Raw genomic sequence first — 21758 nt, 5'->3', positions numbered from 1 at the left:
CTTTAATAATTTTATCAAAAATTTTATTAACCTATTTTAAATATTTATATTATTAAGTCCATATAATTTTAATTATACTTTACTACTTAGTTTAATATTCATACCATATTAAATCATTTAGTCTATTTGATAAAACTAAATAAATTAATTAATAATTTTTTAAAAAAATTACTGAACACTTTAATTTTTTTAAATATAAGGATATTTAGCTTTAGCCATTTAAATATGGAGATGATTAGTGAATTTTTTAAAAATTTTAATACTTAGATAATATTTTTTCATAAATAAAATGCAATCATTTTATTTTAATTCACAAAAATTTAGTTTTAATTTTCAAGTTTGCAATATATTTTTTAATTTTTAAAATATTTATAAGATAATAATTATATATAAAAAATAAGACCCGTTGAATTGTAATACTGTGTATATGAGATATGAAAAATTTTGTGAGTTGAACCATCCAATGTGACCAAATAGTGAAATGAAGATCGAGCCTCCAACTCTCCAGATTTCACTAATGTCCGGAGCCTCCAACTTCTCATATTTCACTAATATCCGGAACGATCAGTCGAACACATCAAGATTTATATTATAAATGAAGCAATTGAACATAGGAACAAACGACTTTAATTATCAAAGGTAGCCTGCCTTTGCATATTTCACTAATATCCAAAACGATTAGATCGATCACTTCAAGATTTATATTATAAATGAGGCAATTGAATATAGGAACAACTTACCTTAATTATCAAAGGGAGTCTGCCTTTGCATAGGTCAAATAAACTAGTCACAAACTTGATGAAATAAGGGCACTCCCACGGGATGGTCAAGCCTTTTAACTCTTTTCGAGGCATTAAATGTGCGTGCGCAAAGGTTGTTCAATCGCTTGATACACTTGGCCAAGGGTATGGACAAATTGGCCCTTCAGACAACTATATATCTGCCACAACACACTTGACATATTTGTCACAAATTAAAATTTTTTTAAAAAAATAAAACTAGAAAAAAAGAGTTTAATAAGTGATAGTTATATTTTAAATAATAATAATAAATTAAATAGTGTTTATATAGGTAATAGATTAAATTATTAATTTTTTTAAAAAAAAATTAAGATGGACAAATTAATTTAATTTATAAAATTTTATCGCTCTGAATTTTCGTCAATATTTTTGAATGACTTGAGAACTTTGTAACAAAAAAAAAAATTATGAACAAAAGACTTACTGCAGCGATCAAATTAAATACCTGACTTGAATATTTGAATAAGCCACTGTGTATTTATAGTGTAGTTTAGTCTTGGAAGTGGAGTTGGTGCTGAGGGCATAACAAAAGAGCAAACAGCATCACAGTTTGAGTAGCCGTTGATTTGATTATTGATGGGGTGGGCTGAAAGAGACTGCTTTGGTTTATGATGAGTTTAGTTAGCCCTAGCCCTCGCAACTTCAGTGGCAACGCCCTGCCTGCCGCTGCTTGAGAGTAATGAGTTTTTTTTTTTTTTTGAAATAACAACAAAACTTCATTAATTCAAAGAGAATAAAGAAACAATATGAGTAGGAGGGATATCAATCCAAACTCTTTGACCTGACTCAGAATGAGCCGATGTTGCTAGAACATGAGCGACATCATTCGCAGATCTATGAAAAAAACACACTTTGCTTCCTCATAACTAGATAGAAGCAGTTTACAATCTTGAACCAAAAGGCCAAAAGACGATAAATCATCTAACAAAACACAATTAACTGACATCATAAGTACCTGAGCATCCAATTCGAAAAGAACTCGATTCCATCCACACTCTTTAATCCAGCTCAATGCTTCCCGGAATGCTATAGCTTCAGCACACTTTGCATCCATCTGACTATAAAAAGAGCCTGCTCTAGCAGCCACAAAACTCCCATCATCCTTCCGGATTACACAACCGAAACCTACCGAACCTCGTTGCAAGCTTAAAGAGGCGTCAATGTTCGCCTTGATCCAACCGTGCGGCGGAGGAGACCAGATCGGGCGAGCCGGGTCGACAATGGTGCTTACTGAGGACACGACCCGGGCTGCTTTCCATTGCTGCAAAAAATTCAGAGCCATGAAGAACACACCACTCGCAGTCTGACCCTGGCCCTTCCATACAACATTGTTCCTATTTTGCCACAAAGCCCATAAGATCATTAGCATAAGGGAGGCATTTTCCACAGAAGCAGAAGAGAAGGCTAAAGAAAACCACTCATTTAAAGAAGATGCAGAAGGCGCAGGCCAACCCAACGGCGAGCTTAACCAGCAGCTGCGGGCAAAAGGGCACTGAATCAGAATATGCAAGACATTCTCAGGGACTACATGACACAACGGGCATGAAGGATCAACTGGGACTCTCTTGGACTGAAGTGACGAGAGGCAAGGGACAACATTAACTAGAGCCCGCCAGCAGAAATTGAGCACTTTTGAGGGAACTTTAGCTTTCCAGAACCTTTTCCATATCTCGCTCCCTTCCCTATGTTGAAAGTCATCAACCAGTAACCTATATGCACTCTTAACCGAATAGTGACCTTTGGACTCGAATTTCCAGCACCATGTATCAGAACACGATGAAAGACTAAGAGGGATGTTCAAAATACAACTTCTATATCTTTCGTTGAACATCTGTGCAATTAAACTCTCGTTCCATCTGTGGTCAATTATGAGATCTGAAACAACAACTCTAGCATAGTTCAAAGGAGGGGTTGTAGAAACCAGGGACTCAGGCAGCTCTCTCAACCAGGGTTGCCCCCAGACTGAAACTGACTGACCATTCCCAATCCTCCAGTAAGCCCCAGCTCGAATCAGACCCCGAGTTTCCCATATGCTGCGCCACAAAAAACTAGGGTTACTTCCCAAAGGAGCTTCAAAGAAAGATTGTGTCGAAAAATAGCGGGCCTTAAGGACACGAGCCACTAAGGACTGAGGCCTGTTGATAATGTGCCAGCTCTACTTCCCAAGCATGGCCAAGTTAAACTTATGAAGAATTTTGAAACCTAGCCCGCCATCAGATTTGTGCTTTGCCATTCTGTGCCAACCCAGCCAATGAATACCCCGATTTTGATCTGCCCCCTTACTCCACCAATATCTAGTCATCATGCGTTGCAGTTCATCACAAAGAGTCCGAGGAAGTAAAAATAAGCTCATCACATAGTTTGGCAAAGCTTGGAGGACTGTTTTCAATAGAACCTCCTTACCTGCTTGAGACAGTGCCCGATGCTTTCAAGAATTCAGCCTTTTCCACAATCTATCCTTAACAAAACTGAACACTTCCCTCTTATTATTCCCAACATGAGAAGGAAGTCCTAAATAATTTTCAAAATCTGGTTTCTCCTCAACTTGAAGTACTGAGCATACAGAGTCCCGAAGAGCCACAGGAGTGTACCTACTAAAGGAGATAGATGATTTCTGAAGGTTTATCACCTGTCCAGATGCATTTTCATACATGCGAAGGATACGCTTGAGTTCCAAAGCCTCCTGAACACTTGCTCGGAAGAAGATCAAGCTATCATCTGCGAAAAAAAGGTAAGAAATCTGCGGGCCACCCCGAGAAACCCTATACCCATGAAGGCTTCCACTGCTTATATAATTTTGCAGGAGACGGGAAAGCCCCTCAGCACAAAGAATAAACAAGTACGGCGATAAGGGGTCTCCTTGCCTCAATCCCCTTGTAGGAACAATAGGGCCTAACTCCTTGCTATCATGCAGGATCCAATAACGAACAGTGGAGATACAAGAGAACAGCAAAGCAACCCATTGTTGCGCAAAACCCAGCCGAAGAAGCATATCCCGAATGAAACCTCACTCAAGTCTATCATATGCGATTCTGATTTTAAAATATCCTTAGTAGAAATTGTAATTGGAACTGAAAATTGATTTTTTGAAATTACAATCAGAATTAAATTTTAATATGATTTCAGTATGTGTTTATATATTTTCAATTTCAGTTTAATTTTAGTATGGATTCTATTTTTATTTTTATTTTAATTTTGATATAATTTTTCATTACTATAATAAACTTTAAATTTAAATAAAATAATTAAATACTTTTAATATAATATTAATATTATTTATATTAAATTAATTAGTCTTATTTCAAAATAATATTAAAAATTCATAACATTATATAATATTTTTATTTAAAATATATAAAAATATATAATTAAATACAATATAATCTTTATATTATAAATTTTAAATTCTTAAAAAAATAAAAATAAATAAATAAATTTTCTAATAAAACTTTTAAAAATTTTATTACAATATTTACACAAGAAATAAAGTCTGATTAAATGAGTTTTTATTATTTATTTGATATATTATAAATATATTTTTTTTATATTAAAACTTTGTAATTTAAGATAAAATTATATAGTATTTAAAATTATATAGTTTAAGTTAATAGTATTTTTTTTTAAATAGTCACAATTATTTTAATTTAATTATATTTTATTATTATATAATCTAATTAATAATTATATATAATATAATATATACAGAGATAATAATAACAATTACATATATAATTGTTTTTGATAATTTATTTTCTATTAATATAAATTCTATTAATATGAAAATAGTGTATAATATTTATTTAAATTGAATGAAGCATAATTAACAAATTAAATTAATTAAATTAAATTTTTATAAATTTTTAATAATTAATTAATAATTAAAATATATAATAATTATATATATATATATATATATATATATACATATAGTTACTAATAATAATTATTAGTATATATATACATACATATTAATCTATATATAATTATTTTAATAATTTATATTTTATTAATATAATTCTATTAATATTTAAATAGTATATATTATAATATATTTAAATAGGACGAATTTTAATTAACTGATTAAATTAATTAAATTATACTATTATAAATATTTAATAATTAATTAATAATTAAAAAATATAATATTTTATATTGTTATTATATATATAATAATAATAATTATAAGTATATATATAATTATTTTAATAATTTATATTCTAATAATATAATTTTATAATTTATTTAAATAAAATAAATTATAATCAATTAATTAAATTGATTAAATAAAATGGTAATAAATATTTGATAATTAAATAATATTATAATTATATGTATGTAATTTTAATAAAATTATATAATATATAAAACATATTATTAAAATTATATATTAAAATTATAATATTATTATAAACTATTTAAATATATATATAAATAGATTTTTTAGTTTAATTTCAATATAATTTTTGATAAAAAATTAAAATTAAATAATTAAATAAATTTAATTTAATATAATTCAATTTTTATATTATATAATTATTTTTTAACTTTAATTCCATTCAATATAATTTTTCGATAGTAAAAAATAAAAAAAACGTGTACAAATTAGCACCGCTTAAACCATTTTGTTCTTTCTTGTTAAATTGTCCTTCACTCAACCTCCCCAATACGGCAATCCACGTACCATTGCGCCGCACTTGAGAAGAACGTTTCTTTATTTCTCTTTCGTTTAAAAATCAATTTTTTTTTTTTTAAATCACCGTATGATTCAACTGTAACAAAATTGATGAAACATATGAATTCTATTGTTTATGGGTTAAATTTGAGAAATTTTTTTAGATTTTGATTATTTTTATATTAAATCATGTAATCTCTATTTGAAATTAAAAATTACGTAAAAATTTAATTTAATTAATTTTTTTCTTATAATTTTTTTATTTAAAGTAAAAAATTCAATTAATTAAATATTTTAAATATACACTTTATTTTTATATTATTTATTTTAAAAAAAATTAAAATGAATTTTTATAAAATCATGTATAAATTTACTATTTAATATTCTTCATTACTCATCATTGGGTAATAATTTAGCGGAGAGGGAGAAAAGAAATAAAAACTGAAATTTCTATAATTTTTTATTTATTTAAGAGAGGTATGAAAATTAAATGTAGTTAATTTTCTTAAATAAAAATCATTGAATGAATAAATTAAAAAATCAATTAAACAACTCATTTGAAAGATTATAATAATTATATTTAATAAAATACCATTTAAATTTTGTTACATATTGTATAATTTACTGCCCATTATCGACTTAGTTTAATGATAAATGTGGTAATTATTAATTTTTTGTATGATTTTATTATTAACATAAACATATTAATTATTAAGTAAAAAATATTATTTAACTTTCAATAAAAATATATAATAGAAAAAAGTAATAGAAAATAATTTATTATTATTATTACTTAAAATTTTTCCTTCAAACTTTGGGGGTCGGAAGTCTATTTCAATGTTAGAGGAAACTCATTGCTGTTCAGCTCCCTCTCCTCCTCCTTTATTTCTCGGCGATCTAAAGAGCCGTGCTTAATCGTATAACCAGCACGATCTCTCTCTTCTCTCCGATCTCTCTAAATCCGTGAGAGCTCTCAATCCATTTGCTCTTTATAAAATTTCAACAGGACATCTCTTTTCTTCGAATCATTTTCCTCTCTAGGGTTTCCAAATTCACTTCCCCTCCCCAATTGAAAAAAAAAAAAGGAAATAAATTATTCAGGCAAGCAATCCTATAAAATTTCATCAACTTTTTCATAAACTTGTTTGTTAATTTATGGCTATGTTTGTTTGCCGAGAAAGTGTGGGGAAACAAGTGGAAAGGGAGAGAGTATTTTTGGGATATTGCGTAACTGCTACTCGGCCACTGCGTTTGTTTTAGTTTTTCTTCTTTTTTGATAACATAATTGCGATTGATTCGGTTCTTGTTCTTTTGGGCGAGATTGGGCAATTTTGTGTAGAGTACAATTTGATCTTTACATATGAACTTGCTTGTGTAATTTTTGTGCTTTATTTTGAATGGTGACTAATCCGTTTATTGTTTTTTATCATGCTTAGTTACACATTGCGGTTTGAGAAAATGATACCAGAGCTGCGATATTTTATTTTGTGGGAAGGATATATACATATATTTAGTTATGAAAATTAGGATGGAGTTAAAACTGCCTGTTGGAAGAGCAATATCTCAGGAAGTTTCAAATGCTCTTTTGGTCTCTCTTGATTGATTTTTTTGGTTACTTGGGGCTAGATTTTGGACATGAGAGAGAGAGGAGAGAGGTGTGCTCAGTTGTTGCCCCAAATTTCAAATGCTTATGAACTGTTTGGATTTTATGCATGTCATACTCTTGTTAAGTTGAATTCGAGATTTGGACATGTTTTATGGATTAAATAGTTGGGATATTGTAGTGATACGTTTATGAGTAAGCATTCTGCATGCGAGATTGAGATGTTCCGTGTTGGAAGATGCAACATAATATCACTTGAAATTAAGACAAACCATTTCAAAGAAGAAAATGTTGAATGTGGAGTTTGATCTGACGACTTGTTGCATTTATTTACACACCACCAAGAAGGAGCCTCCACACCTCCTCTTGCAACCCCTTCTACTGACAAACAAAAAGGGTGGAAAGGTTAATGACAGGATTTGCCTTGGTGGGGTTATTGGGAATTTGTTAGTGGAAGTCTTTATTGGATCAAGTTGGGCAAAAAGGATCAGGAAATGACAATAAACAGGAATGTGGACCATCCTTGTGGTTTTTTGGGTATTTGACAAGGGAGTCTTAGTTAAAATGGCCTAAATAAATGAATAAGCAGTGCAACACAGTATATGATAAAGTGGTTCCCTTTTCCAAGGTGGTTAGATCAAGTAAAATGTTGGGGAATGCTTTAAAAATATGAAGCTCAGAAGTTATTAGATTTACTATAATAGTTGTCACTTGTTTGAGGAACTAGGAGTATGAAGGCCGAGAGCTGGTTGTAGATTATCATAACGTAAGATTGGCATACAGAGAGTTTAAGTTGGATCCTTAAGTAGGTTATGTTGCCAGTACCTCCCTCAAGACATGTAGCATATGCCATAAGGTTAGAGAATGCAATAAATGTCTTATATCCATACTTAGGTTCTTAACTAGGTTGGTGTTGCCAGTAGTTTCCTCAAGACAAGTAACATATGGTGGAGAGAATGCAACTTATCTGAAATAAGGCGCTTAGTTGTAAGTTCACTGGTATGCTTGATTTTATAAATGGTAAAGGCCAATGGCGAGAGAAACTGGTATATTTTTATTTGAGGGAAAGTGGAAGTGATTTTCTTGCCTAAGTGTGCTAATAGCAATGGAACGTGTTTATATGTATGTGTTTGTGTCCTTTTCTTTTTTGAGGTAAAGAAATAGTTTATGTGCTTAATTTTGTTTATGTTTCTTTCATATCCTTGTTTTATAGCAATATTCAGATTAGGAAATAATATTTACACACATACACATGTAGAGAGAGAGTATAAGGAATAGTTTATGTACTTAACTTTGTTCATGTTTTTTACATATCCTGGTTTTATAGCTACATTCACCTTAGAAAATAATGTATATAAAATTAGGTACTTGTTGGCCATCAATGTTGCATGGACTGCACACAAGGCTGTATGGACATACAGATGCACATATAGAATCACAAACTGCACACACCCTGAGAAGCCACACATGTTTGTATAAGTTCTTGCATTTTCTGTCAAGCCCAATGTTGCTTAGCTCTTTTTTCCTCTCTCTCTCTCTTGTAAATTGAATAAAATAAATCTTGTTTGACCTACTTTTTCTATTCTCAGTTCAGTTATTTAACATATGACCAAGTTTTTCCTTTGATCTGTATGAATTAGATGCCAGACTTTGGTAACCTTGGTTGTGCCTATTTTCTGCTTTTTTCTCGTTGAAATGTAAGAGCAGCAAAAATGATGTCATGTAGAACGTTATTTCCTATCTTACTCTTCTCTTCCTCTTATTTGTGCTTTTTATTGCATCTTACTGGTGGATTTGTTTCTTATTTTTCCAGGTTCTGCAAATTCTTTTTAATTACCTTGCTATGACAAGCGAACTATGACATCAAGTATGTTGAATGGGGAGAGAAGGTATGAGATATGTACACTTTTTATTTTTTAATGAACTTTAAGTCTCTAAAATATTTTAAGTAAGTGTTCATGCAGCTGTAGCCCTAGTTTTACAATGAAAGTGGAGCATAACTCTCTCTTGTGGAGGAGGATGGGTGGGGGAGAGGATTGATTGTAATTGATTGTATTTCTCCCTTCTCTGCTGATTGCATCTAATGAATATATGTAAATTTTCTCCAGTGTTATTAATTATATTAAATCTTGGGATACCAGAAAAAATTGCTTGCCAAAACTTTGCTAACTGTTTCTTTCAAGCTACATAGAACTGGTCTCAAATTAAAGTCGAGGGAGATAAAAAAAAGTACATGGAGTTGTAGCTGTTGCATATCTATGGTTTTGTTGTCTTAAGGATGATTGGTTGCAGATGGGCGCCTGGAAGAAGAAGTGGCATGACTGTGTTGGGGAAAGTTGCTGTTCCAAAACCTATCAATTTACCAAGTCAAAGGTATTATGCTTTGGGGATTAGGGTTTAGTAGAATTATTAATGAGAAGGCTCCTGGTTTGTGCCTAATCAAATTTCATGTTCTATTTGTATTATTTCAAGGTTAGAAAATCATGGTCTGGACCCAAATGTTGAAATTGTTCCCAAGTGAGTAACTCATACACTAGATTTTCGAATGCCTTTTTTTGGTGGATTTTTAATCTTCATAAAATTTTGGTCCTGTTAATGTGCTTTATTCTTGCACTGTTCCTTCATTGCTTCCCACACAACAGGGGTACCCATAGTTGGGGCAGTAGATCATCTTCTTCTGCATCAAATGCATGGGGTTCTTGCTCTCTATCTCTAAATAATGATGGTGGTACTGGTTCACCAAGCCATCTTAGTGGTCGCCCTTCATCTGGTGGAAGTGGCACTCGACCATCAACCGCGGGTAGTGAAAAAGCCCATGAACCTATTGTTAGTGCATGGGGTACAAATTCTAGGCCATCATCATCTTCTGGAGCACTGCCATCAAATCAGACATCACATGCAGCTTTGCGTCCTCGTAGTGCAGAAACAAGACCTGGTAGCTCACAATTATCGCGGTTTGCTGAACCTTTGTCGGATAAGTCAGTGGCGTGGCACGCAATGGGAGCAGCAGATAAGTTGGTATGTTTTTAATCTTAAAGGACACTGTTTAGATAAACATTTGGTGATAATGGTTGCTTTAAATGAACTCCTTCACTTTAATTGTTGTCATCATGTTTTTTATATGTTACACTATTGCAAATATATTCTTCTTGCTTTCGTGGAGTGTTGATCGGTAGAGTCCATTTTGAAATCCTTGCTTTGATATTCTAGTTGTTTTTATGGGAGGCAATTTATCTCCCAAATCTGTCAGTCTTCTGTAGAAGACAAAGTATTCAAATGTTAAAACTGAAAGGTGCCTGATGCACCAGGGTGCAAATTCTTAAAATAGTTGATTTGATTGGTTAGGAATAATAGCAAGGTGAAAAAGAATGTGATTGAAATATTATTACTAGTTTGCTAAAATAGAAAATCATTCAACACAATAATAATACATGATAGTTTTCACACTCAATTTGTAGTTTTTAATGTATTAGAAGTGGGAAAAAGGCACCAAACAAAAAAAGAAGAGTACACATTTCTAAAAAAGAGAGAATATAACGAGCAATAGGGACTCATAATAGTATTATACATACACTGCTATATTATATATATTTATGCATACAGTAGATGCTTTAATTTTCAAGTGCGTTACAATACCATTAGCTTTTCCTTTCTGTTGTTAATAGTTCATCACAATACTCAAATTGATTTCTTTCTACCCATTCAGTTGTTAAAATTCATAATTACATGGAAGCTTTTTGTGTGTCTACCACCTCTCTTTACCACCACTGGTTCTGATGGGGGGAAAGGAGTGATTTTAGATGATATTTTGGAAAATTGCAATATAAGGAGGAAGATCGTCTCTGCTGCACAATGTTTGGTATATCTGGGATGTGAAGAATTAATTACGGCTATTTAATTGATGTGTTCTGCAGTTATACATGTAATTTGCATTTTACTTGTATGATGCTTCCAGCAGCTGCCAAATAAGATGCCATCATATTTCTGCTTGTCTTTCTGGTGGGTTTGTTTCTTTCTAAATTGCCTGATGGAGCATATTTGTCTGTTTTTGCAGGGAGTAACGTCCTCTAAGAATGATGGGTTTTCTCTGACTTCCGGAGATTTTCCATCACTTGGATCAGAAAAGGACAATTCTGGAAGGGAAGTGGACTCACAAGGTTTTGTTCTAAATTATCGCTGATTTGTGCTTTGACTTTGGGCCTTTCAGTGATTGTTATAATGTTTGTAGAGCAGTTATTAGTTTGTGCTTTGCACAGAACGTAGAAAACTTGCAATTTTTGTCTTGTCATGGTATTTCATAGGTCAATTACTACATCAAATTAAGAAACACGCTGGTGGAATGAGATGGGAATCCTTGATCTGTTGATTTCCCCTGTTTGTTATTGTTTATATTAGTTATACAATGCAACATTTTAAAGCTATGAAGATTTTCTCATAGCAACTTTTCAACTGTATCTCTCATACAGTGTGTCATTCATATTTTCATGTTTGTTTAAGTTGGACGTATTTCTGTTTTGCTCAACCTGTCAAGTATATGAAAAGTCTGTTAATTGGATGTTCTAATAAAATGCTTCATGGATTTTTCTTTTGAATTTCCTTAATTTGCTATTTTTTACAGATCATGATTCTTACAGTCGTCCAGGCTCATCTTCTGCTGGAGTAGCATCCAGGAATGAAGGGACTGAGGATTCTGCAGGTTTGTGTTCTTGGACTTGATTTTTTGGATCACTTAATGGATGGTTAATATTATATGGTTGTTTTGGTTTTTAAGGTGATCTCTCTGCACATGAAAATGTGAAGAGTGGAGCTGAAAGTCCCTGGAGGAGAGAAAATGTGTATGGTGAAGATGGAGCCAGGGCCAATGTCGAGAAGTGGAATGCTGATTTCCAACCATATCCTAATTCTAGTATCCCTCCTCAGCATTATGACGCGTGGCGTGGTCCTCCTGTTAACAATCAACCAGGTGGGGTTTGGGTTAGAGGACCTCCAGGATGTCCACCATTTCGGTCCCCAGTTGCCCCCGGTGGTTTTCCCATGGAACCATTTCCTTACTACCATCCACAGATTCCTCCTCCTGCTCTTGCCAATCCACAAGCAGTTCCTCCACCTGGAGCTGGGCCCAGGGCCCCCCATCCAAAGAATGGGGATATGTACCGGCCTCATATGCATGATACTTATATGCACCCAAACATTCCTCTCAGACCTAGTTTTTATCCAGGACCAGGGCCTTATGAGGGCTATTATGGTCCTCCCATGCCCTACTGCAATCCCAATGAACGTGATGTTCCATTTATGGGAATGGCAATGGGCCCTGCTACATATAACAGGTACTGTGGTCAAAGTATTCCTGATCCTGGCAATTCTCATGGCAGAACCAGTGGATGTGGACCTAGTAGCAAGGCAATGGTTTTGGATCAAGTGGAACCTGCTCATCCTCAAGATGTTAAAAGACCTTATAAAGTTCTTCTGAAGCAGCATGATGGCTGGGAGGGTAAAGATGAAGAGCAGAAGTCTGTTGACACCATGAAAACAAATGCCTCATATCCTCTGAAGGGGGAGCATACAAGTAAGTCATCATCAGGGGAGAATGGCTGGAGGGCAGATAGCAAGAAGGATCATGAGTTCGATGCAAGAAGAATCGCACCTGCTGAAGAAGCTTTTTCTGGGGCTGTTGACAATCAAAAAGTTGTCCCCACAAAAGTGAAATCACCTGAAAGTGGGGGGAAATTGAACGCATTTGAAGACATATCAGTTAAGAAATTTGAACCTGCACCTTCTAGTTTTCCTCAAGAATTGGCAGTTCCTAAAGATTCCAAAGATTCCAGTCTGATTCAGAAAATAGAAGGTCTAAATGCAAAGACCCGGACTTCTGATGGACGAAATGACACTAAACCTGTCTCTAGTAGGGAGGAGCAGAATAATAAATTGCAAGCTGGTAATGCCTTTGCTGGTCATTCTACAAATGAGGCGGGTATTGACACTCCATCTCATGAAAAGACTAGTGTCGGTAGAATTATCAACTCTGCCCCACAGGAAGACTGCTTTTCTGCTGGAGATAGGAACCTTGAATCAACAATAGTGAGTGGAACAACCATCCCCAGGTCAGTTTGTACCTCCTAGGCTTTCATTGATAACATATCTGTTACTTGATTGTTCAAAAAACACTAATATGTGGATCTGCAGGAGGTCCACTCAGGGCATGCACAGTAGAGCTGATCATCGTGGTAAAGGAAGATTTAGTACTCAAGAAGCTGATGGCTGGCGGAAAAAATCTCAAGTTGCAGATCAACGATGTATAGTGTCAACTGCACATTATGAAATTTCTTCTGTTCATGGGCAAGCCCATAGTTCAGTGGAGGCTCCTCAGAATTCTGTATTGCATCCTTCACTGAAGGATGATGGAGAATCAATGCCACCTGCATCTGAACCAAGCGATAGCCAGGCACTTTTTTCCTCCACTTATCCTTTAATGTATTCTAATAGTATGCATCTGCTATTATTAACTGATAATTGTGTTTTCTGATCAGCGTGCTAAGATGAGAGAGCTAGCCAAGCGAATTAAACAGCGAGAGAAGGAAGAGGAAGAAAGGACAAGGGAGCAGAGAGCCAAGGCTCTTGCAAAATTGGAAGAGTTGAATAGGCGTACACAAGCAGGGGAAGTTGCAACTCAGAAGTTTGAAAATGTTCCTGCTAGTGCTATCCAGAATAGGCAAGAGGAATCCTTAAATCTTTCCCAACAAACCATAGTTGCAAGCAAATCTGGAGCACCAAGTTCTTCTTTTGTTTCTGAAACAAATACAGTTGCACAGAGTCGAGAGAAGTTGGAAACCCTCCCTAGTAGTGTTGTCCAGAATATGCATGAGAAAGCCACTACTGCTGTTGTTTCTGGCAAATCTATACGATCAAGATCAGCTCTGGGATCCAAGGTTGTGACTAGTGAAATTAACAGGAATGCAGCTGAGAAATCTGTCAGTATTGCAATCAATATACCTGTTGCGACATCAAAGGTTGTTAACCATGAGTCCGTTGTGGTGCATGAGCAATTGAATCCATTCCAACCAGATAGCAATAGTGCTGATGCTACTTGCTGCAGTGGTACTTCAGAGGTTCATGACAGCAGTGCTAAGCAGAAGCGTACAGGCTATAGACAAAAGCAAATTAGCCCCTTGGAAAGAAATTCCATTGAGAAGTTGGTTTCTTCCTTTGGAACTGAGGCATCAAAAGGCCATACTGATATAGCAGCTAATGCTACTCTCTGTCCTCAGGATGTTACTGTTGAGATTGATTCAAACTGTGAATCAAATTTGCCTAGCATTGCAGCTGAGTCTTCAGTACATCATAGAAGGAAAAACAAGAATGGGAAGAACAAGCAAAAAGTGGAGGAGGCATCGTCTGCAGCAGCTTTACCATCAGTGGTAGCAAAAGATGCTACTACTTCAGAGCCAAAGAGTTCCAACTCTTTGTTGGATCCTAGCTCAGGTCGTTTCCCAACTGATTCAAATGATGCAAATGAATCTTCAGAGCTGCACTTATCACTAGCAAATGAAGAAACCCACATCAGAGTGAATAACCAGTGGAGATCTCAGCATCCTCGCAGGATGATGAGGAATAAATCAGCTGAGAAAAGCCACAACGGTGATGCTGTTGTGTGGGCTCCTGTGCGATCACAACATAGAACTGAGGTTTCTGATGCCTCCAATCAGTATATTTTAGTTGATTCTGTTCTGTCCACAAAGAATGTTCAGCAGGTGCAGAATAATCCAAGAAACAAGAGAGCAGAAATGGAGAGATACATTCCAAAGCATGTAGCCAAAGAACTATCTCAACAAGGCGCCAAAGAACTATCTCAACAAGGCGGCCATCATCAAGCTGCTGTTCCCTCAAGTAATCAGATTACTTCTGATGAAACTGCTGAAAGACCGAAGTCTGGTTCTTTGGGCATTGGAAGCTCCCAAATCTCTGGCACAGCTACTGTGATATTTAGTCCTTCTGTGGAATCCAGGAATGGGGATGTCAGGCAGAACAAGTCAGGAAAAGTGCATGGAGCATGGCGCCAACAGGGTGCACCCGAATCAGCTACTTCAAATCAAAGTAGAAGTTTTCAAAAAGCTATTGAGGATCATCAGTGCCAGATAGCTGATGTAAGTTCTCTGAAAGAGCAACCTAGGGTTTCTGATGGATGGAATGCTTGTGATGGATGGGACATGCCTGAAAATCCTGACACGGCCATTACTGTTCCTGTTTTAAAAGAACAGGGTGTGACTGCCAGAGTAAAGCGGCAACCACACAAGGGTCATAAGGGCACTGGATACAATCACAATCCTGATGAGAAGAGAACTAGGGGGGATGCTGATAAAATGCACATTCAATCTGTGGCTCCAGAGATGCATCAAAGAGATTCACTTCTAGCTGCAAAAGAAAATAATTCGACTGGGGAACGATCCACATCTCATTGGCAGCCTAAGTCTCAGTCGGTTTCAGCCACTAGTCAACAAGGACGCCAGACCAATAGCAGTGCAAGTGGAGGCAGTGAAGGTGGTAGGGTTATTAAGGAGTCTACTCGACATGGAGACCCACTTTTACCTCACCCAGATAAGGATACTGCTGCAGTTAGGCCTCAGTCTCACCATGATCAGTTGCCATCTAAAAAGAATTTGGAAGAATCTACAACTATTGGGCAAGAGCCTAAGAGGGAAAGGAAGATGACTGCACAGGGAGGACGTCCTGGTAGCCCCTTTGAATCATCGTCTCATAATATGGATGTTCGGCATGAGAAACACATGTCTTCAGGGTTCCGCAAAAATGGAAATCAAAGTAGCCGTTTTATTAGAAACCATGAATTTCGTGGAGATAAGAGTGGATCTGTGAAAGATAGCAAGCAGCATAACGTACCTGCAGCCCGGGAAGGACAGAAACATAATTCACATTATGAGTACCAGCCAGTTGGGCTCCACAACAGTAACAAAGCGAACAACTTGGAACCTTCCAAAGATATTTCCCATGACTTCTCTGGTACAGGGTATAGAGAGAGGGGCCAGAGTCACTCGAGGCATGGTGCAGGCAACTTTTATGGACGGCAAACTCGCAATGTTCAAGTTGATGCCGGTCATGACTGAGGTGAAATGCGGAGGGTTTTCTTTTGGTAATGCCTAAGACCAACTTCCATAGATATTTCTGGCTCGATCCCTTACGCTATCAGGTATTCTGGTTTAGGTAGTCTTTTTCAATTGTAAATATTATTTGATCAACCCAACTGATAGAATGTGCATTGAGCAGGGCTTGGAGGAAACAGATGGTGTCAAGGCCAAAAAGATATATTGAGATTATGAGAGTTAGTTGATGTGGTTGATTTCTCTTTTTTTTTTTTTTACTTCTAAATGTAACTGATCTGATAGGTTTAATGTGGTCACAGTATGCATGCTGTGGAACCCTCAATGTGTTTTGAACGGTGTATTAGATCTTTATTCCTTATCTCTTAACATGGAACACTGGAAAGAATGAAATAGAGATGGGAGCTTTCCTGGTTCTCCTGTTTATTCTCGGCCTTTTTTTTGTCCCGATCAGTTAATACCTAAAGGTAAATTCAACGAGTCGAATGGGAAAATTTTCAAGTGCAATAAAAACTTTTCTATGTTGGTTAAAATGTATTTTTTTAATATATTTTATTAGAATAAAATGCAATTAATAGTTAGTGTAAAACAGCCATAAATATTATCTTCATGTATAATTAATTTCTTTTAACAATTATATTATTTTTTGTTAAGTTTTTTTTTTTTTTCCAACTTTAGAGGGTATTGGGTAAGTGAATTCGAGAGGTCTTGTTTTAGTGTATCCATCTCTATAAGCGTATACGAATATGGGCGAAGAAGGATTATTTGGTTTAATTTTTAAATATGATTTCAACAATGATGGCGGTATGCCGCTAATCGAGCAAGGAGCGAAGGAACCAAGTGGGCTGTGGTGATGTCAGAATTTGCACAAAAAAGACAAGCTCTAATTTCTTTTTACAAATAGGTTTTCTGATTGTGACCGGTAATAACTGATAAAGGTATATATTAATTTATTGTATTAATGAAATAAATATAAAAATATTTATTAATTATATAATATATAGTAAATAAAAATAAAAATTTAAAATATAATTATTTTTATATATGTATGATTTTATTTTATAATAATAAATATTATAATTAGTTTAATTATTATTTATAGTATTTTTAACTTATTTTTTTATGTTTAATAATTTTAAATAATTTATTAATGTAAAAATTTTAATTTTAAAAAATATAATTATTAAATTAAAAAATAGTCATATGATTTAAATAAAAAATAAATATATTTTCTTTATTTAAAAAAATTATATATAATCTTTATAGTATATAAAAATTTATTAATTAATTATTTAAACTTAATAAATAAATTAAAAAATTTTAAAATTTTAAAAAATATCTCATTAAATATTAAAAAATTAAAATACCTTTAATATAAAATAAATTATAGTAGATATCTTTTATAAAATTATAAATTAATTAACGGTTTTTCTCATATTATAAATTAAAATATTTAATGTTTAAATTAATAAATAATTAATTAATATATTTTATAAAAATTCATTAAGGTATTAATTTATTTTTTAAAATTAAAAAATCAGCTATTAAATTAGAAAGTAAATTTTCTTATTATTTAAATAGAGGAGGGTAAAAAAGGAAAAACAAAAAAAAGAAAAAGAAAAGGAAAGAGAAGGGAAGATCAGAAGAGGAGCCAAGGGCCGGTCCTTGGTCTTTACCTCAAGGCTGAAGCTTTTGTAGTGAAATTGTTATCCACTGATAAAAGAAGGGCCATCAAAGCCTAACAAAGTTCCCTTTCTAAAACCCCAATTAATTCTCCTACCAAAGATTTTCTCTTTATCTTTTTATCCATTCTATTTTATCTGAATTCAATTTGAAGAACCAGAAGCATAAAGTTTTTTCCTTCTCTTTTCATTTTTCCTTCCTCTCTGTGGCCATATATTATCATCCACAGCTCAAAGAAAATTGTGCTTTGGTGAGTTCATGAATTCATGTAGTCAGGTCAGTGCAGATTTAGGGTTTTTTCTTTATTTAAATTTGCAATTAGGTTAGGTTATCCTTTGGTTTCTGAGAAAAATTGACGGAAAGGAAAAGAGTATGAAACTTGAAGCTTTTATGTTTGTATATAAGAGAATATCTGCTTAAAAGGAATTTAATGGTGTTTTATGGCATAAAATGGAAATCTGTTTCTGGAAAAAAAGAAAAGCTCGGCCTAATTCGGTGGATACAGAAAGGTAAATTTTGCGATTAGCTTTTTGTTGCAACTCAACTTAGGCTATTGAGCTGTCCTTTTGAAGAATTTATGTGAGCAGAATTCTTCGGAATTTATATATATTTTTTGGCGGTGAAATTGGTTTTATAATTTATCTCGTTTGTTTTTATTTTTAGTCAAAATACTTTTTTTCCCCTTCTTGCTGATTGATTTTTATTTATTTTTGTAATATACTAACTTTTATTTGAATTAGGTGTTGTTCAGTAAATGAGTGGGTGCTAAAGCGAAGAAAATGGCGTTAGTGACCCATCAAATGAAGGTAATTTAAGAAATGTTAAACTTACAAATTATCTGCGCATCTGGGTCTTGGATGAAATGCAGATGGTGTGGAGGTTAATACCCATAAGAGTTTAATCTTTAAGCTAATTTTCCTTCACGCATTTGGGCCTAATGCCTTTGCAACAAAACTGTACTGTACCATCCATGTTAAATTCATTGATTCTTCATGTACAAGAGCCCTTGGTGATGAAACAAATTTTATTAGTGGGTGTAGTCATGTTTACTTCAGTCTCTTTTTGTTTATATATGTTTTTTTTTTTCAAATTGTTTTTAAGGGAATTGATGCATGTCTATATTTTGTTATGGAAGTTGAACCAATCATTGACCTTTGAGCCTTGATGTATTACTTTGGCAAAATGTTTCTTGGGGAGAAGGTGACGATTTGGTCAACTTCATAGTTTATTTTTCATGTTGAGTCTCTGAATTTTGAAGTGAATTTGGTGAAATTGATACATTGTGTGTGATGTGTGCAGGTTTTAGTCCACTGAATTATGTACTTGAGATGAATATAATGGAGGAATACAGGAAATGCTTTTTTTGGGGGGGTCATTATTATTGTTGTTTTTGTTTTCTTTATTTTTTTCTTTCTAACTTTTGACATGTGCTCGTTTTTATTCTAAATATTGCAATGTAAGGAATACACATGAGAACATATTAGTCAGTCTTGTATTCTGTCTGTTTATGATCAGTAGCTAATTTTAGGTGTACTATTGAACCATGGTCACGTGAGCCAATTTCTATGTGATTACACAGCACACGAGTTAAAGCCAAGGAGGTTATTAACACACTGTTTTGCAAAATCCCGTCTTTAGCACCCGATATTTTGTAATTATGTTGGCTTCTCAAGTTATAGAAGATAATTCCATAGCTTCTCAGATTCAGATTACTAGTATCTAATTTTGGAGATATTGCTTTTGTGTACAATTCAGAGTTCTCATGTACCATTTCCAGTGAGGCCTTCATTATGGAGCAGAGGGTTCAAGTTGAAGCAACATGTAGCAACACGCCACTTGTTTGGAAGAACAGATCGGCATTTCCCAATAAAGTATAATCTTTGTTCAAGGTAATGCCCCTAAATCATTTTATTCATTATCGGTTTTTTGTTTCTTGGCTATCCAAATGGTTAGTTTTAGAGTTTTGCAGTCACTTTCTTGAAATTACTGAAGAATAATGCATTCAGACCTCAATTTGTGAGGGATAATTCTGGTATATAAATTGTGTATAATATGTTAAGGAGCTTTGTTTCTTTAAAAACACATAAACACACACCTTAGTGCTTGTCTCTCAATGAAACCCTGCTGATGATGCGATCATGCCCTTCAACTCATTCCTTTTTGTCTCCTAAAAAATTGTTGAAAACAGAAATTGGTTAATTTATTTCTACAGTGTAGGGGCTTCTGTTCATGGACCCAAAGTGAAACTTTTGAAAATTTCGGCCTTTAAAGGCGGTGCACGAAATGAAGAATGTGGAAACCAAGCAAATGGATCCAGGATTGCCAATAATTCTGTTAAACTTTCTTATTTACCAAAAGAAAGTGGGGAGACCATAATGGAATCTCCGAAGGTTCACAGTTTTCCAGCTTCCTATACCTCTGATGGAAATGGGGGAATTGCAGGATCTCCTGCTATTCATAAATTATTCAAGAAATGGTTGAACATGTTGCGCACAGAGTCACCAGGTCAAGTAACAGAAGAAATTTTGGGAGAAGGACCACCTTCAAGTGAAGAATTACTGCAAACTCAGAGTATTGCTCAAACCAAGGGACACGAGATTCTAAGGGCAGTTTGTTTTCACTTCTTGGGACTAGATGCAACAATAAAGATACCCTTACTGATTTTGTAAGTATAATGATTTCTTCTAGGCATTCTTCATCTGCTTCTCTCTCTGCATTTCTTGCAGGATGACTTGCATTTCCATTGACACTTTCTATGTTTTAAACGGAAAGATGAAAGTAAAAATTGGTGAAAGAATGCCTTGATAATTGTCCAATTCCATCGATTTATTAAATATTTGTATTTGGTAATTCGATGCAACAATTTGTTTCATGGAGAAATTAATTTTAGTAATCACTTGCACTGCTGAAGGATAATACAGCTTCAAAAAATAGCTGGACGATTTTATATTGCTGTACTCCACCACTTTGAATTATGGAGTTGTTAATATTTTATTTCTTCCAGAACTGGCATTGGATTGTAATAACCAACTGAGAACACTGCCCTTCACTGCTGCGTGCAAGATTTACTTCTAGATGATAGCAGCTTTACCCTTATGTTATCATGTCGTACGAATTTTTCGCTGCTTCTAATTACTTTGCTGTATTTGCAGCATCCCCCTGTACCTTGCAGTGAATGTCATTTATGGGGTTGATGTGTCAAAGGAGTTGACTCCTCTGTGGATTTTGGGGCCACTAATTGTTGCATTCTACATCAAGATGTTCCGAGTTTTGTGGGCTCTCTATGTCTTCAGCTTTAAGCAGACGGTTAAGCTAATCAAGAATTTACCTACTTACTATGCGGTGTATATTTCTCAGGGGAAGCTTAAACAAGCTGTACAAGCTCGTGTGTTCCAGCCTGTTGCGAGTATTAAGAACCTTGACTACAAAGAGCTATCAAGGGAAAAGATGAAAGAGTGGTTCATGGATAAGTACCTTGATTTTGTGGAATCTATATGGCCTTATTATTGTAGGACTCTCAGATTTTTGAAGAGGGCTAATCTGATTTAAATTGGTGATTTTTAAGTTTTAGGTGAGGGTAAAGTGTTCAGGTTAGTTTATACAAGAAAATGTTGGAGGAGTTCGAGATTTTTGAAATAGAGCTGGCAAACCCCATTTTAGACTGGGATTCTTCTCATGCGTTCAGCAAGTGGAGGATCACAACAAAAGTACATTTTCAAACTTCTCTTATTTTGTAGGGCATTCCTGCGGAAGATTCCAATCATCTTGTTTCTTTTTGTATTGTGATCTTTGAGGTTCCATTAAACCCATGGAATTGCATCAACATTGTTGAGCTATATTATATTTGGCTTTCATTGATATTTTCTCCCTGTCATCTGGTTTATTAAGAA

The 21758-nt window shown here is 34.2% G+C and overlaps 2 protein-coding genes across 10 annotated transcripts; both read left to right on the top strand.

The window, feature by feature from the left end:
* The first annotated feature begins 6286 nt into the window (after positions 1-6286).
* On the top strand, positions 6287-16611 carry LOC110617276 (protein MODIFIER OF SNC1 1). 5 transcript variants are annotated; one of them, XM_021759957.2, is made up of 11 exons: positions 6287-6435; positions 8889-8964; positions 9368-9448; positions 9548-9592; positions 9718-10093; positions 11130-11232; positions 11694-11771; positions 11847-13176; positions 13259-13517; positions 13603-16274; positions 16352-16611. In XM_021759957.2, the coding sequence occupies exons 2-10, from the start codon at positions 8933-8935 to the stop codon at positions 16189-16191; spliced, it is 4893 nt and encodes a 1630-aa protein (XP_021615649.1). In that variant the 5' UTR covers positions 6287-6435; positions 8889-8932; the 3' UTR covers positions 16192-16274; positions 16352-16611. The 5 variants fall into 5 exon arrangements, with proteins under 5 accessions (XP_021615649.1, XP_021615647.1, XP_043813784.1 ...); XM_021759955.2 differs by having other exon boundaries at positions 6287-6573; XM_021759958.2 differs by lacking the exon at positions 6287-6435 and adding an exon at positions 9040-9168 and having other exon boundaries at positions 8913-8964.
* Positions 16612-17813: 1202 nt separating this feature from the next.
* Positions 17814-21728, top strand: LOC110617174. Of its 5 annotated transcripts, none has more exons than XM_021759791.2 (5): positions 17814-18144; positions 18609-18674; positions 19624-19757; positions 20081-20533; positions 21021-21728. In XM_021759791.2, exons 2-5 carry the CDS (start codon positions 18648-18650, stop codon positions 21415-21417), a joined length of 1011 nt encoding a protein of 336 aa, XP_021615483.1. In that variant the 5' UTR covers positions 17814-18144; positions 18609-18647; the 3' UTR covers positions 21418-21728. The 5 variants fall into 5 exon arrangements, with proteins under 5 accessions (XP_021615483.1, XP_021615486.1, XP_021615484.1 ...); XM_021759794.2 differs by having other exon boundaries at positions 17823-18118; positions 18620-18674; XM_021759792.2 differs by having other exon boundaries at positions 17823-18118.
* Positions 21729-21758: the final 30 nt, after the last annotated feature.

Source organism: Manihot esculenta, chromosome 6 (genome assembly GCF_001659605.2).
Source record: "Manihot esculenta cultivar AM560-2 chromosome 6, M.esculenta_v8, whole genome shotgun sequence".
Taxonomy (NCBI): Eukaryota; Viridiplantae; Streptophyta; class Magnoliopsida; order Malpighiales; family Euphorbiaceae; genus Manihot; species Manihot esculenta.
This window is presented reverse-complemented; position numbering and strand designations above follow the sequence as displayed.

Coding starts and splice junctions, on each gene's coding strand:
- LOC110617276 (XM_021759957.2), top strand. CDS start 8,933: ATGACATCAAGTATGTTGAATGGGGAGAGAAG. Junction 10,094..11,129: donor TGGGAGCAGCAGATAAGTTG/GTATGTTTTTAA, acceptor CTGTTTTTGCAG/GGAGTAACGTCCTCTAAGAA. Junction 11,233..11,693: donor AAGGGAAGTGGACTCACAAG/GTTTTGTTCTAA, acceptor TATTTTTTACAG/ATCATGATTCTTACAGTCGT.
- LOC110617174 (XM_021759791.2), top strand. CDS start 18,648: ATGGCGTTAGTGACCCATCAAATGAAG. Junction 18,675..19,623: donor TAGTGACCCATCAAATGAAG/GTAATTTAAGAA, acceptor TGTACAATTCAG/AGTTCTCATGTACCATTTCC. Junction 20,534..21,020: donor AAGATACCCTTACTGATTTT/GTAAGTATAATG, acceptor CTGTATTTGCAG/CATCCCCCTGTACCTTGCAG.